Genomic DNA, 16803 nt, shown 5'->3' with positions numbered 1-16803 from the left:
TGCGTAGTAAGATAGTATACATACCAGTAGATAGTGTGAAACAGTTTTTAAGTTTTCTTGGCATGCTCCACTACCTCTGTTTCTCTTCTATCCAGCGAAACCTAAATCATTATCACCAGTGAAAATAAATGTAAAATCTGCAGCTCTGAGAAAACAGAACAGCACTGATGTCCACAGGCTACCTGTACCTCAAAGTCATATGTTATCAGCATTAGTGCAGGGGAACCTACATGCTCAACACAAAGCGATTTTTTGTTTTTGACGTCTAACGGGGATTTTAGAGAACAGCCCACAAAGAAACTAATGGCTACTGCTTTCCCGCAATTCCAATGGCAGGTTCAGGGACGTGGCTGCCATGTGGAATGACCCTTCATCCATGACAACATCCTGAAGTCGCCACAAATCTGGTTCTGTTTTCAGAAGCTAACATCAAAACCACACCTTCACGATAAACCTCTATGTGTTATCCTGTGGGACTTTTGCTTTGCTAGTTGTGCATATAACTTCAGCTCTAGCCTGTAAGAGGCCTGTATTGACACCGGGGTCTGTTTAACAATCGATGTAGCCAGTGTATAGATTAAAAAAATAGTTTTTACTTTGCAAAATATGCTTATTCACTGTTTTTTGCAGAAATGTTGACAAGAAAATTAATAACAATTTCTGTCTTAAATGGGAAGCAGCTGTTACTTAAAGGAAACAAATTCACCCAGAAACACATCTAAAAGCCAGTGACTCATTAGCTAATCAAGGCTATTAATGGCAAGCTGTTGTCATGGATTTCTCCCTAGACTTTACAGGTACAACCCAGAAACACAGATACTAGTGCTAATTAGTGCTAAGCAACAAACACAGATTTCTTTTGTTGAATTTCACAAACTAATATTTGGAGTCAACTTTTTTGATGGTCTGTTAGTACAATCAAACATGTCTAAACACACGTGAGGTATCTGCATTAAAAATCCTTCAAAAGGAACCAAAAACCAACATGGATGAGCGGTCCACCTCCATCCATCTTATCAGATCAGTCAGTTCCATCGGCATTTGGACCTCGCCTGGCTTATATATTGTCACAGTTTTTTATCCTAAATTACACTGACAATGTTGTGAAATAAATATATATTAATGAGAGAATACTTTTACTTTCTCTCTCTTCTTTCTCTTCTCTTTTTTAATTTCTTTAACCTTTTCACGCATGAATTATGACAACCTTAATCAGGATTTCTTTCTTAAGTATTTTTATTCATCTTTAGGCATGAAAAAAGATTTTTAAATTTCTTTTTTTTAGATTAGATGAGATGAAACTTTATTAATTCCTCGGGTTGGTTCTTCTGGGAAATTCAGTTTCCAGTAGCACAGCACCGACAGACGTTGCATGTTACAGATACAATAAAGGGGAATGAGAGGAAGGATATAAGCATAAATATACCATATATACACATATACACATATATAAATACAGAATATATAATATGGAATACCAGTGGTACCAATAACATGTACTTTTCAAAGATTTTTTTTACATGTCCACTTAGGTGGACAACATCACCTTTGGAGTGGGTGGCAGGGTATGGAGTCACACATCAGTGTCCAATGTAGTGGTTTATGTGCAAGTATACCATCAACACTGACACAAATACAAGAAAACAACCCTTTCACGCATAGTGGTCACTACAGTGGACAGTTATTTGAAGGCTGAGACTGGATACTTTATATGTCTTCAAAAATTTGGAGTTGAGCACTGTTACTTTGTACCTTGGTCAGAACAGTCGTGCCACTACACTGCATGAATTATGGCCAAATGCAGTTTAAATTGAGTATATAACCCTCCTATACAGGGGTTCGGGAGGAAGAAAATTATTTTGTGCCAAGCTGTAAACATGTTTACATGCTCTAGATTTGAGCATTTCAACATCTGAGTCTATGGAAACTGAGTTTTGGAGAGGAAAAGGAGAATCCAGCTTTTAGAGCGAGCCTGAGGTTTTGTTTTTTTTTATCATTTTTTGTCACTTTAAAGTTGACTTCATATTGAAACTCTGGAGGTCGAAGCTTGGTATCGAGCTTAAAGCAACATTTGATTTAGATGGATACTTTGGTCTCTGGTGATTGGTTACAGGGAAATCAAATCCCCTCTTCTCTTCAGACCAAAGATGAAAAAAGGAGTAATGCACAGTTTGATAATTACAAAGAAGCTTTATTTTACATGTCTAAATAGGTAGATTCAGCAGAGCCAGGTAACTTGTGTTCACCTGTTCTCCCTTCCTCCAGCTTCACATTTAAAGAACCCACATCAGAATACCATTGAACTTCTCATTTTACTTCCTGCAATGCAGCGAATAAGCATATTGTCCCCAAAAAACAAGCAAACAGCTTCTTCAACTATTTATTTAGCATGCCTCATTTCAAGAATATCGTGTTTCTTTTTGGTATCGTTATATCAATTTGCCTATAAAGTCCTCTTGTGTCATTGTCTACAAGGAGTAAAAATAATATAAAAAAAAAGGGAAAATAAAAAAATAAAGAAAAAAAAGGCAGGAAACGTGATTGCTACTGAGCAATGCTGTTAGTAAGAAGAGTGATGTGATGCCTCTGTAATGCAACTCACTATTTCATAACACCGTTTTTCTTTTAATGTTTTTATGTTTTTTTTGTGTGTGTTTTTGGGTTTTTTTTAGTCCACTGCATGGCTTCATGAGAGGCTTTAGTACTGCATGGTTATGTATCCACATCTGTTTTATGTGAATGGGTGCAATGAGAATATGGTGTCAAGTCTCTGTGAAGAAAATGCACCAAGCAAGAAAATTCAAGCACAAAGGCAACCATTGCAGCATAACTTTCACTGCCAAGCGAAAGTTCTTCTTTCACAGTTGTTTTATTTTCTGTCTACCCCTGCCCCCCTCCCCCTTCCTCCCCCTTCTTCCCTGTACTGTTTTAGGCTGACGTCTGAAGTCACTGGAATGGGCACACTCTAGTTTCAACCCATCTTTCCTCAGTGCATCACATGACCCTTGAGCGAATGAATGGCATTGTACCTAATTTATTGGTTTCTCTGTGTTTGGTATTTTTTAAGTGACTTTAACTTTGATTATTTATAGTATATAGTGTAAACATGTGTATCTGCACTGTTGCTAGGACTCCTCACACCTCGTTTTACGTTTTTGAAAGGTTTTACTCCACTCTAGCATCTGCCATGCCATCTCACGCACTACATCACTGTGTCGTACCTCGCGTTTTATAAGACATCACCATACTCGTTCTTTTGTAATGCAGGCACCTGACAGTAAACACAAAGTAAACCTAAGTATTGGTTTAACAATTTACACTGAGGTTGTCCCTCCTCCAGTCTCACATCCTTTTACACTGACCCATTTTTTAGACTGCTAGCTGGGACAATACATTAATCAACACAAAAGTTCAGCAGCTATATCATTTACTTTATTCCAAATCATTTCACACTGATTTCATGATTGATGAAATTAGTGCTCTACTTTGTGCCTGTAGACATTTGCCTGTTCGTCCTAGCATTGTATGTACACTATAGAATGATCTGCATGACGCACAAACCAGACTACATTTCACATTCATTTTAAAATCAAACAGGTGGAACCAAACGGAAATGGAAGAGTAAAAGGGCTGGGTGTATCACTCTGACTCCAGTCTGAAATGACCGAGGGTGTGACCCAGAACAAAAAAAAAAAAAAAAAAAAAAAAAAAAAGGAAACCATGCTAATGCATAAATATGAGCCTTTCTGAGTTTCTCGTGAGACCTGACAGAAAGCTGGGATAGAAAAATGAAAATATATCAAGGAAATGACTGGAGCAAAGAGTGAAATTCAAATGCATGCGATGAATAAAGCCCTTTTTTATTCACCTATACTCCACCACCATATTTACATTATTCATGTCGTCATGTCATAGCTACTGTGTACAAGCAGCATGGGCCATATGGAGCGATTTCAGAATTGTCTAGTGTATATTTGCGCTCACATGTAGCTCATGTAAAGATTTCATTGTAAATCACAAGAGCTGAAAAGCTCATGGGTAGTGTCCTTGAAGACACTTGTTACAAAGTGGTAGGAAGCAAGCCATTTTAGAAACAGAAAGTGTAGAGTATTACTGGTAAGCATGCATGAAACGTTGGGATATCGAAAACACTGAAAGCATATTTTTCAATTTAGGTATTTACACATGATTCAGTTGATAGCCGTGCTTACATACACGTATGTATAACTCTCCGCAGCTGCCATCTATTACAGAGAGTACTGTGGGTGACTGTACTGATTTTATGGTATGTGTTCACAGGGGCGTTTCTGGAAGTAAGCAGCTGCACTCAGAACTTGCCACTAGGTAGTGTCAGTGTCCATATGAACATCTGACAATCTCCTACTGGATTCTAATTATGACCCATATGCCAGCTTGCTTAATTTGACCAACATTATAGAAACAGTGGGACCCAAGAAATAAGCCAAGTAATGGTATCATATATTTAGTTTCGCACCAGTTCTTTCTGTTGAAAGGTAAACACAGGATAGTAGAAAATAGCCACAACAGTCTGTCTGAAAAATTGCTATAAGCAAGCACTTAGCGCTGGCGGGGAGGAAAAACTCCCTTTTTGAAAGGAGGAAACCTCAGATCCAAACTTATGGAGGGGCAGTCATCAGCAATCATTATTTGACAATAATTATAAATTCTGGCATGAGTTTCCAGGGCTGATGAGTCACGCCACTGTGCCATAATATGTATAAGTGCATCCCTACACATTGGGTCCAATTACTCCAACAAAATGTCCACAATGTTTCCGTTACTCCCACCTACAATATCTTTTGACTGGTATGACACATCACAGCACATCAGGCTAAAATATTTTTCAGAATAGAAATACTTTCAGTTGCATACATGATCCCTGGTGGTAATAGAGATATGCTTAATTGTTGTTAGGATGATGAAGAGGTCCTGGCCCCAAAAGGTTTGAGAATCCAAGGTCTGGTAGCATCAACAGGAATATTGATGCTACCAGAAATGAAAGATCCTGTGAACATGTACCATTATCTCTAAATGGACACACAACTTTTGGCCCTGTTGCTCAATCTGAAGCTGAATGTACTTCAAATATGTGTTTTTAACTAATATTTACATGTCACACTGGGCTATAGTAATTACACGGGTATATTTTCAATCAGGTGCATCAAAGCTAAACGATGTAAACAATTATTTAGCAAACGTTTTTGAACGTTACCAGGTTAAGAAGGTCACCCTCAAATGAAGTCGGTTTCAGATAATGTATTAAATAATTGCCATATTGTTACACCAGATACATACAATATTACATGCTGAAATTATTTTTCATTAAGGTAAATAAAAATGTAAGCCTAAATGTTCCTGTATTTTCTGCAAGAAACAAATTTATTTAGCAAGTGCAGCGCTTGTTTCAGCTTGTGTAGGCTATAAGATCAAAACTAGGGGATACCTTCATGTGTCATGTGACTGAAGATTGTTTTGGGGGGATATTTTTACCTTTTTTGATAGCTGAGGTAGATATAGGCAAGAAATGCTGAAAAAGATAGCAGGACGTGCAACTATTACATTTTTTTCTCAATCCCACTGTTTCAAAAATTCTGACTATATTACAATAATTACACAATTTACTTACAAAGTGTTTATACATGTATGCATAAATCTTATATGAACTATTGGTCGGGCCATTACAAATTTGGCCCAGGTCCTGAGTATTTGGATAGAATGGATTATATATGGGTTATTACTTTTGAGTATAGAGTCAGTGATATTGTTTTGTTACATTTCACATCTTTACACACTTACATTGTGAATGTATCTCTCTACATTGTACATTATCACTCATCCGGCTGCATTCAGATGAACAAATGGAGCACTCACTGATTGAAGGCTGATGCGTTTTAAACATTGTGTTCATGTAAAACTGTTCTAACTATAATTACTTGAGCAGAGTGGGTAAAAATGGTTCACATTACTATGAGATATCAGATATATAGCTGCCTGTTGTCAAAAAAGACTTGCAGAAATATTTTGCACTAGCACTAAAAAGACCAATCCAGCAGATGTTACAGATCACACAATGTCTAAAATATTACATGGCAACCATCTGCCTCAAATATTCAACAAAACAAAAGAAGCTAATGTGAACAGTTTATGTGGCACACGGAGGCTAACCACCTATTCCACTTCTCTATATTCTAGCCATTAATGTGTTTATTTTTTCATGTTAATTGCACAATAATGGTTGTGCTTGTAGGTTCAGGGTATCTGCTGGTTGTGTGCACAGAGGTCAACCAAGATGCAGCCCCTTACAGCGAGACCAACTTTGCAAACAACTCAGTTGCCTTTTTGATTGCCATACTTTTCTCATTTATGCTCATGGCATCATTCATGTTCTCTTCACCCTGAAATGCTCTGTATGTCGTCCACCTATTGTTTTGTTGCTTTCGTTGATAAACCGAGTCAACACTTTTTTTTTCTGTGCTAGAGCAGCAAAAAGTTAAAGGTTAGCACTGAGGTAATATATGATGTACGTTGTTTGGTGCTGTTTGAGGAAATGTGTCAGATCATGTTTAAAGTTGATCATTTGCACCATGAAGGTCAGTATTGGATCTATTATTTGTTGGGGTTGATTCTGAAATGTTTTGTAAAAAGATGATAATAAAGTTTGTGTTTTTTTCCCTTGACGTCCGTCTAATTTGTATTTCAGAAAGTCCATTTCAGTCAAACATCCATCACTCACATAGATATGGATACACACAGGCAGAACTCCATTGCAGTTAAATGTTTTCACACATCAGTAATAACATGAGTGATCATTAACCCGGCCAGTAAAATTAGTCAGAAAAAAACATAGACTGATCTCATACAGTTCAATGGATGGCCCTCTGAACTCAAAGCTATTAAAATAACTGGAGCGATTTCAGAACGATTAAATAAGCAGCCTCGAGAGACTGAGGTGAAGGTTGTTAAATGAAGTCATGTGTATGGAGGCAAAGCATATAAGACAGGAAGATGACTGTGTGTGTGAAGCTAATGCAAAAGCATCAGTGCAAGTACAATATGATGCAACCTTTTTCCTGCCCTGAAAAAAAAAGGTTGGCATCTGTAGTAAGTATAATACCACGGGGCATGGATATCTAACATACCCAGCAAACTAAGCCCACTGAGTGGTTTTGCAAAATGAAAATCTGCATACAAGGAGGGCATAGATTTTGCACTGGACAATGAAAGAATGGATCACATCCCAACTGTTAATTATACCTGAGCCAAAGGTCGAGATAAATGTCAGTTTGACAGCTTTTTCACTGACAAACACGTTAGCTATGGACTTTCATACTACACCAAAGAAACCATTAAATAATGTAAGATCTACTTGTTTTCAATACAGAACCCAATAACAGAAACTTTCTGTTTTTTGAAACAGAAAGTTTGCCTTGAGCTGATGATTTTGTTGTAAATGGAACTACATGAATAGAACTGAAATAAACAGGAGATCAACACGGGCGTGGATGAAAAGGGCATTTTGGTTATCATTAAAGTTTTTCCATTCAAGCTACACTTATGCAATACAATGATTTGAGATCCATTCAGAATCCAGCCTCCTCTCTTTTTAGGCCATAACATGGGCAGTATACCTGTAATTATCCCAAACTGAGTAGATTTGAATACTCTGTACAGCTACTTAATTAATAAAGCGGAGATAACCCTGCATGAGGTCAGTTAGTTAATACTAATGTACAAGTTAAAGACCTTAAAGTGGAGCCAGTCACAACAGGAAATCTGCAGACTGCAGCCAAGCTGTTTGATGATTAAGACGCTTCCAGACATCCGTGTGACTGACTCGTGTACCTAAGGGCAGCGGTCTCCCACTGTGTCAAAAATTTCCATCCATTCTCACAATGAATGAATCCTGGTTTCAAACTAACTGGAGAAGTAGAGATTTTTCTTGTGTGCAAAGTAAATCGGCCACTGTGTTCTGGCTAACAGCATATATGGATCTGTTGTTTTTATAATGTCTGAATGTATAACAACAGATATGGATGTAAAGAAAGTGAACAAAATACCACGAATGCCTTGCAATGTGATGCAATCATTAGAAATATCCAAGAAAAAAAAAACTGTGCAGTTAATGATGTTCTCTTCAAGCTGTCAGTGAAGTGCTGCTTCAACTCTGTGCATTAAAAAAAACAAAACAAAACATGTTCTTTTTACATGCAGACCTTTTCAGACCGTAACAGGTAGCAGTGTTAATTATTTTCCCATCCAAAAACACCATCAACAAAACAATTATTAATAGTTCTAGACTGCACCCATAAGAAAATATGTTGTGATGGGACCAGTCTCAGTGCCAGTTCTATGTTCACATCCATGATCGAGGCTTAAAAAATAATGATAAAAAAATAGGTCACCTTGTATTTGTTTCCAGCTCCATATTTTTGTTCTTGAACTCTTTTTAAGTAGGTTAATATTATGCTGGGGATGGTGCAGCCCCCCAGTTGAATCTGTCTGAAACAAACCGTTTTAGCTCTTTCCAACCTTCCTTTAAGCCAACATCTTTCTTTGCCCATCAGAAACAGAAGGTTTGAACAGCAGGTGGGAGGGGCTTCAATTCTCCCAGCCAGATCTGTGTGCCTGTGATGACCATATTAGGGATATCCACTCTCGTAGACATCACACAGATGGGAGAAAACAGAGCTATTGGTTCACAGTCATTAATTGCATTTATACTGAGGGTAAATTGAGAAACTTTAATCATGTTTAATATCAGTATGCTGTCCTCACTAAAGTTTGTTGCAGGCAACGTAACTTCAGCTATACAGCTAGCTTAACAATCTTTATTCCCAGCACTTCATCCTCCAAGAAACAGGCCGCTTGTTGTGTTTGGCAGGATTTAATGATGAAAATTAATTCTCTCTCTCTCTCTTTTGTAAAACTGTACAAAGAAAAGGAATACAAAATACACAATGAAGACATGTTCCATTACACGGGGAGAATAACATTGCTCTAGTGAAAAACACACAACCACAGATGAAGCATCTGCTGAAAAAATACAAGCATCTACCTGCCTCCATATGATTTAACTCAAAACAGTGTCAAAACCTACTAATACAAATTAAATGTATAGGAACTTACGGATGAAGCCGATATTGTGGACTTTAACACCAGGATTGCAGAGATTGCCATCAGATTACAAATGCTGTCACTGCAGCAGCTAAAGAGCACACTACTTCCTGTAGACCACTTCCTCTACAAAAAAGACATTCTGATTAGTTACCACTAGGTGGTAGTAACACTTCTTAAACAACTATAATATGTCCGTTCCATGACATTCCCCGCCTGGCATATTAAAGATATGCCACTTTATGCCACAGTCTCAATCCCCTAGCTTGCTGATGAGTCATTGTCCTGTGGTGAAAACAACAAGATTACTCGAGAAACTGGTCTAGAGAAGACCTTCGCTGTCTGGTTCCGTATCTCCTTAACTTCGACTTTCCTAACAAGTCCATCTCTGCTGGGAACTCTTGGTTTGATCGTCCTTGAGCAGAACAATATCTCCTTCTTTGAGATTAGGTTTCTGAGATTGCCATTTGTGCCGACTCTGTAATGTGCTCAAATATTCACGGCGCCACCTAGCCCAGAACTCTTTTCCACTGATTCTTGAGCAGATCCCCTCTTGAAAACTCACTTACAGTAGGAGAGGGAACACCCCCCTTCTGGGTCAGCAATATGGAAGGTGTTAGAATGAAAGGCGCCTCAGGATCAGTAGTAACTGGTATTAACGGCCTTGCATTGACAATGGCACTCACTTCAGCCATGAAAGTGGTTAAGACCTCATGAGTGAGTTTTACATGTCCAACCTGAAGAAGCATAGAATCTAAAATCCGTCTTGCCACTCCAATCATGCGCTCCCAAGCGCCGCCCATATGAGAGGAGTGAGGTGGGTTGAAAACGCAAGTGCATTTTTGTTGAAGAAGGTAATCCTCTACGCTCTTATTGCCAGGATCCATCTTCAGCTCTTTGAACGCTCCAGTGAAATTGGTCCCACAGTCCGAGCGAAGCTGTTTGGCATGACCCCTGATGGAGAAAAACCTTCGGAGCGCATTTATAAAGCTTGAGGGTGTCATTGTTTCAATAAATATGTATGGCTCGAGTGGACATACATGTGAAAAGGACAGCCCACCTTTAGTCTTGAGCTTGACCACCTCTGGTACGGCGTATCACCACTTCCCATGGTCCAAAAACATCCAACATAGGAAAATGGAGGGTCAGCCTGAAGGCGCTCTGTGGGTAGGTCTGACATTTGTTGCTGCTCGGTTCTTCCTCTTAGTTTCCTGCATGTAACACACTTGTGAATAATGCTGCTGATGAGACGTTTCCCTCCAACAATCCACAGACCACTGTTGCGAATTGCACCTTCAGTGAAATGCCTGCCCTGGTGCTTTACAGCCTGATGATGATGAACAAGCTTGCTACATGGCTGCGGCTTGGTATTATTAGCGGATGGACTTCACCACTTTCAAGTTGTCCTCGACCAATGCGTCCACCTCTTCTTAACATACCTTCGCTGTCGAGAATGGGTCGGAGTTTGTACAGAGTGCTGGTTTTCAGAAGGTCGTGTTTCATTTTGATGCATTTCAGTTCTTCTGAATAAATTTCTTCTTGCACATATTTTATGATGATCTGTTCTGCTCTGACAATGTCAACGACTGACAGGCCACTTTTGCACATATGCCATCCAACACACCTTTGATTCTTTGAGGAGTGAGAGAAACACTGAGCAATATGACAAAGACGTGCCACAGTCTTACTGAGTGTGGTCCAGGTAGAAAAACGCTGGAAGCGTTTTGAGCCAAGCTTGTCTCTACTAACTTGTGTGGCGAGCGAGATTACCTCAGGACGTACCTCAGCATCAGCATCTGGGTTCACAAGGTCAAATGTTAATCCTTTATCGCCACTGGCAGCTACCTTTGGTTGTTTCATTAGGAATGCTGGTCCTGTTAGCCATGTGGTGTCGGAAAGCTCAGCGGCTGGAACAGAACGTGACCCATGATCAGCCGGATTTAGTTCTGAAGGAATGTAGTTCCACTGATCAGGTCGTGTTGACTGCCGGATGCGCTGCACTCTTTTGTTCACATACACATAGAACCTCCTAGTCTCGTTGTGTATGTATCCCAATACAACTCTGCTGTCAGTGTAGAATTTCACTGTCTTGAGATCTAGATCAAGCTCCCTCATTACTAGATCGGCTATCTCAACGGCCATGACAGCAGCACACAACTCCAGTCTTGGGATTGTGAGGCCTGGGGTTGGGAGCGAGCTTGGATTTCCCGAAAACAAAGCCCACCTCTTGGAGACCTTGTTCATTCGTTGTCTTAAGATAAGCAACTGCAGATATTGCTTTGACAGAGGCATCACAGAAGATCAAGAATTCGGCGTGCTGTGCTTTGGAAACAGAGAAAGAGGCATATGCTCGTGGAACATCCAGGTTTTTTAGTGCTGACAATGATTCATTCCATCTTCTCCAACTTTCTTTTTTAGCCTCAGGGAGTTCTACGTCCCAGTCTGCATTCTCAGTTGTTAGCTCTCTTAGAATCAGTCTCCCTGTCACTGCAACAGGAACTATGAACCCCAAAGGATCAAACAGACTGTTTACTGTTGACAGGACACCACGGTGTGTAAATGGCTTTTGATTCTCAGGAATATTGAATCCAAAAGTGTCAGTCATTATGTTCCAGCTGACTCCAAGACTGCGTTGGACTGGTAAGTCATCCACAAAGAGGTTAAGGTCTTTTACATTGTCTGCTCTTTGATCTGCAGGAAATGCGTTCAATACTTCTGCTCGATTTGAAGCTATTTTGTGCAGAGTGATGTTAGATGCTACCAACATCTGCTGTGTTCGACGCAGAACATCAGTGGCCTCTGCTGTTGTAGCAAAAGACCGGAGGCCGTCATCTACATAGAAGTCTCTTTCTACGAAGTGCCTCGCATCACTGCCATATTCAACTTCTTGGTGCTCTGCTGCTTTCCTGAGGCCAAAGATTGCCACTGCAGGTGATGGACTGTTTCCGAAAACATGAACACGCATGCGATAATCTACCACATCCTTACTCAGATCGTTATCCTGATACCACAGGAACCTAAGGAAATCCCTGCAGTCCTCCCGAACAACGAAACAGTAAAACATCTGCTGAATATCTGCAGTTATGGCTACAGGCTCTTTTCTGAATCTGAGGAGGACACCGATGAGACTGTTGTTAAGATCTGGTCCAGACAGCAACACCTCATTTAGCGAGATTCCATCATACTGAGCACTGGAATCAAATACCACTCTAATCTTGTTTGGTTTTTTGGGATGGTAAACACCAAACGTGGGCAAATACCAGCATTCTGCCCCCTCCTGGAGTGGTGGTGCAAGTTCAGCATGTCTCTTGTCTAACATATTTTGCATGAAGTCTGTGAAATGCGTTTTCATTTCAGGCTTCTTATCTAAAGTCTTCCGCAGCGACATCAGATGGGGATGAGCGTAACATCTGTTATTTGGTAGCCGTTTACGTGGGTGCCTAAAAGGAAGAGGGGCAACCCAGCGTTTTGTCTCATCCTGGAAGAATTCCTCTTCCATGATCTGTAGGAAGACAGAATCCTCAATGGAGTGTGCTAGCTGGTTGTCATCTTCTGTGGCATTGAAGACTGTTTCTCCAAGATTAGTCACTGTCGATGCATTTTGAATGTCTCTATTGGGTGGGGTTCTCTTTTTCTCATCTTTGCCATTAGGATTTTCTTTCACCTTTATCTTATTCTCACACGTGGCAAAGTGACTTGGTCTACGATTTTCCAGGATGCAGGTTTTCATAGCACTCACTGTAGTCGTGTTGTGTGCACCTCCTATGCACACCTCTCCAACTATGACCCACCCTAGGTCTATGCGTTGTGCATATGGGGCGTTTAGTGGACCATTATACTGGTCTCGAACCTTATGCGCTCTGATAATGTCTCTTCCCAATAGAAGAAGAATGTCTGCATCTGCGTCAAGCGGTGGAATCTTATCTGCCACTCTTTAAAGATGATGGTGGTGACATGCAGCTTCGGGTGTGGGTATCTCTGACCTGTTGTTTGGGATATCATTACACTCTATAAGTGCAGGCAAGGGCATGGTAACTTTCCCATCCAACGATTCTATCATAAAACTGTGGGCTCTTCTCCCAGATGCTTCTATGACGCCTGCACAGGTTTTCAGTGTGTATGGCATGGTTGCTTCCTTGAGACCAAACATGTCAAAAAACTCAGATCTGGCCAGTGAAACATTACTTTGGTCATCTAAAATGACATACATCTTCTGCCATAGCTCTTAGTGGCCATTTGGATACACATTCACCAGACAGATCTTTGAGCAGGATTTCCCTTGAAACCCATCCCCACATACCTGGGTACATCCGGATGTGACACTCTGTGCCTCTGTGTCGGACCTCTACCCGCCATTCTCTGTCGAGGAAGTAGGAACTGCATCTGAGCGTGAAGCTGGTTTATCGCTGTCACATTCCCCGCATTTTACGATGGCCTTACAAGATTTGGCTTGATGAGTCGTAGAGGCGCAGCAGCGAAAACATATGTTGTTTTCTTTTAAGAACCTTTTCCTCTCTTCCAAGAGCAGTTTTCGAAAACCTCTGCATTTTTGAAGAGAGGCTTGTGGTGCATGGGGCATAGCTTCTCTGGATTTCCTATTTTGGGCTCTGAAGCCATAGATATGTTTGTCTTGTGCACGGAAACAGGTCTCACTTGATTTGACTTTTCTTTTCTGTAAGAATTTGGAAAAGGATCTGGATAGTTAAAACTGGGATCATTCAGCCTCTCTGCAGATGAATTCTTTGAAGTAGGAGAAAGGAGTAAAGGCAGCATGATGATCTCTTTTGTATTTGCACCCGTGTGACAGCCACTTGTCTTGGAGATATAAAGGGAGCTTTTCCACAATTGGCTGCACACCTCTTGATGTGTCAAGATACGCTAGACCTGGCAGGTAACCCTCTTGTTTAGCAACGTCAAGTTCAGTAAGTAAGTCATCCAGTTCTTGTAGTTTTTGACTCTCTCTGTTGTGGATCTTGGGAAAACTCTCAAGTTTACAAAAGAGAGCTCTTTCTATCACCTCTGGAGCACCATATTTTTTATTTAGTCTTTCCCAAATCATTCTAAGTCACATGTTAGGCTGTCTGATATTCACAGACCGTATTCTGATTGCATGCTCACCAGATTCTTTACCCAGCCATTTGATAAGCAGATCCATTTCTTCACTTGCTGATAGACTCAGACTTTCGATTGTGTTGATGAACGTTTCTCGATTGTCGTCGATTGTCGTCGATTGTCGTCGATTGTCGTCGATTGTCGGGCAGTACCCTGTGCTGGTAGCGCTCATCTTCTTGCTGTGGAAAGTTCATATGGAGTGGCTGAGCATTATTTTGAGGAAAGCTGGCTCCGTGGTCCATGAGCTGGGGTTGTGCATTCTGATTGTAGCTTGGAAATGGAGTGGATGTTGGCGGTAAAGTCGTATCATTTTCTACTTTGGGTTCTTGTGGGAATTGAGCTTGTGTGTGTTGTGTAACATAGTGATCAGTCCTTTTCAATACACTCTCTGGCAAGGGCAGAAAGTCAAATTCTTTGTTGTTGGATTCATTCACATCTCCTGCAGCTGCCTCCAACACCTCAGCTTCAGCTTGGGCAGCCTCAGCTTCTAACTGTAGACTAATATAATCTATCTTGGCTTCTAGTCTGGCCTTTTCGACTCTCAGTTCGCCTTCCTTTTCCGTGAATGCTAGTCTGGTTTTCGCTGCCTCTGCTTTGGCTCGCGCCCTGGCTGCTTCATAGCTTACTCTGGAGCTTGTTGATGAGCATGAAGAGCGTGACCTCTTTGAGCTGTGGTGTGAATAAATAGACCCCGATTCAACTTCATCTCACGATCCTTCAGCTCTATCTTCCTTTAAAGCTTGTGCTGAGGCGCTTGTGGCCTCCATTGCAGTGTGATGCAGACTGACAATCCTTCACTCTTCTTAACTTCCACGTTGAGTGGTCATCCTTTTACTATGCTGTCCTCACTAAAGTTTGTTGCAGGCAACGTAATTTCAGCTATACAGCTAGCTTAACAATCTTTATTCCCAGCACTTCATCCTCCAAGAAACAGGCCACTTGTTGTGTTTGGCAGGATTTAATGATGAAAATTAATTCTCTCTCTCTCTCTTTTGTAAAACTGTAAAAAGAAAAGGAATACAAATACACAATGAAGACATGTTCCATTACACGGGGAGAATAACATTGCTCTAGTGAAAAACACACGACCACAGATGAAGCATCTGCTGAAAAAATACAAGCATCTACCTGCCTCCATATGATTTAACTCAAAACAGTGTCAAAACTTATTAATACACATTAAATGTATAGGAACTTATGGATGAAGCCAATATTGTGGACTTTAACGGCAGGATTGCAGAGATTGCCATCAGATTACAAATGCTGCCACTGCAGCAGCTAAAGAGCACACTACTTCCTGTAGACCACTTCCTCTACAAAAAAGACATTCTGCTTAGTTACCACTAGGTGGTAGTAACACTTCTTAAACAACTATAATATATCCGTTCCATGACAATCAGCATCCAACATTTGAAAAGTACACAAGTACACATGACTTAAAGTACGAGTTTCCATTGTGGAGGAATATCAAACTGCTAAAACTTCTACTTGCTTGTAGTTGGTCTCACTTGCTGATGACCAATTAATAAAGTGCATCTGATTAGCAGCACCTAGCTTCTACTTACCCTCTTCATTCTATTGAAAGCAGTGTTTACTTAGAAGGGATTATATATATTCAGTTTTCCACATGAGTGTATGTGACAGATCATAAGGAAAAACATAATGTTTAAGTGCATAAATTGCAAGGAGCCATGGGGCCACTGGCCCCCCACCCATCTGTGAACATGACCTCCATTATAATCCCATCTACACACATATAAATTTTCCCGCCCATAATTTACACAATTACAGCATTGACAACCTGTGTCCACAGGCAGGTGTATGAACATGCGCCAAACTACTTCAAACTCCCTTTTTGGCATGGCCCATTTTGCCTTGTTGACACAGACATGCAGATTCATAAGGTGACAAGACCAGCCGGGCTGTCGTAGATGATAAGAATTTAGCCCGAGAGCAAAATGTGAGCAAGAAAAAAGCCCTCTTATCGTCTCTCACTGTGTTAGCTCCTTCTAAAAGAGTCACTGCTGTTAATTGGATGTAGGTCTGACATTCAGCTGGAGTGTGAGTGCAAGACACTGAGCCACAGGGGACGCCTTTGTCCACAGGCATGTTGCAAATTAACAGTGTCCCTCTTCTGGGGCGACAAGAGGTCACCTTGTATACAGCTCCACCATCAGTCGTCACCAATCTTTCATGGGTGTTAAATATGCCCGGTTTCAAGCAGCTCTTGATTACGCTCCCAAAGTCCCTTATTGCATTTAGTAGCACATTCACCAAGTCTAAATAAGGAGAGATAATCCCCACACTAAACAATTGACAACCTTGCCAAGTAAAGAGCAAGCTACAAATTAAATGTAGGAAGCTCATTGTGATTTTGCCTGGTTCAATAGCTTCATCATGACACCATTGTCATTTGAACCAAGACACAAACTTCTGTGCAAACGTCTCTCAAGACAGGTAAGATATGACATGCCAGGTCTATAATACACAAAGTCATGCATGGTCTTTCCACACAGTTGGCAAGTAGATGAATGGACAATTTCTATTTTGTTCCTA

At 40.5% G+C, this 16803-nt stretch overlaps 1 protein-coding gene and 1 long non-coding RNA gene across 10 annotated transcripts in view; one reads left to right on the top strand and one right to left on the bottom strand.

The window, feature by feature from the left end:
• Positions 1 to 4912, top strand: part of pcbp3 (poly(rC) binding protein 3) — an 86645-nt gene extending 81733 nt beyond the window's left edge. For 6 of the 9 annotated variants that reach the window (XM_085136565.1, XM_085136568.1, XM_085136562.1 and 3 more), the window contains one exon: positions 337 to 1113. In XM_085136565.1, the coding sequence (XP_084992691.1) occupies positions 337 to 391 (55 nt within the window). In that variant the 3' untranslated portion in view covers positions 392 to 1113. Of the gene's footprint in view, positions 1 to 336; positions 1114 to 2932 lie in introns of those variants that run through there. The other 3 variants (XM_085136567.1, XM_085136570.1, XM_085136569.1) reach the window with 1 other exon arrangement.
• Positions 1537 to 9648, bottom strand: LOC146501060 (uncharacterized). Its single transcript, XR_014869990.1, has 2 exons — positions 9148 to 9648; positions 1537 to 8947 (listed from the first exon to the last, which is right to left on the bottom strand). It is a non-coding gene; the product is annotated as an uncharacterized LOC146501060 (long non-coding RNA).
• Between the last annotated feature and the right edge of the window lie 7155 nt (positions 9649 to 16803).

Source organism: Neolamprologus multifasciatus, chromosome 16 (genome assembly GCF_963576455.1).
Source record: "Neolamprologus multifasciatus chromosome 16, fNeoMul1.2, whole genome shotgun sequence".
Classification (NCBI taxonomy): domain Eukaryota; kingdom Metazoa; phylum Chordata; class Actinopteri; order Cichliformes; family Cichlidae; genus Neolamprologus; species Neolamprologus multifasciatus.
Note: the sequence above shows the minus strand (reverse complement) of the source record. Positions and strands in the feature narration are given on the sequence as shown.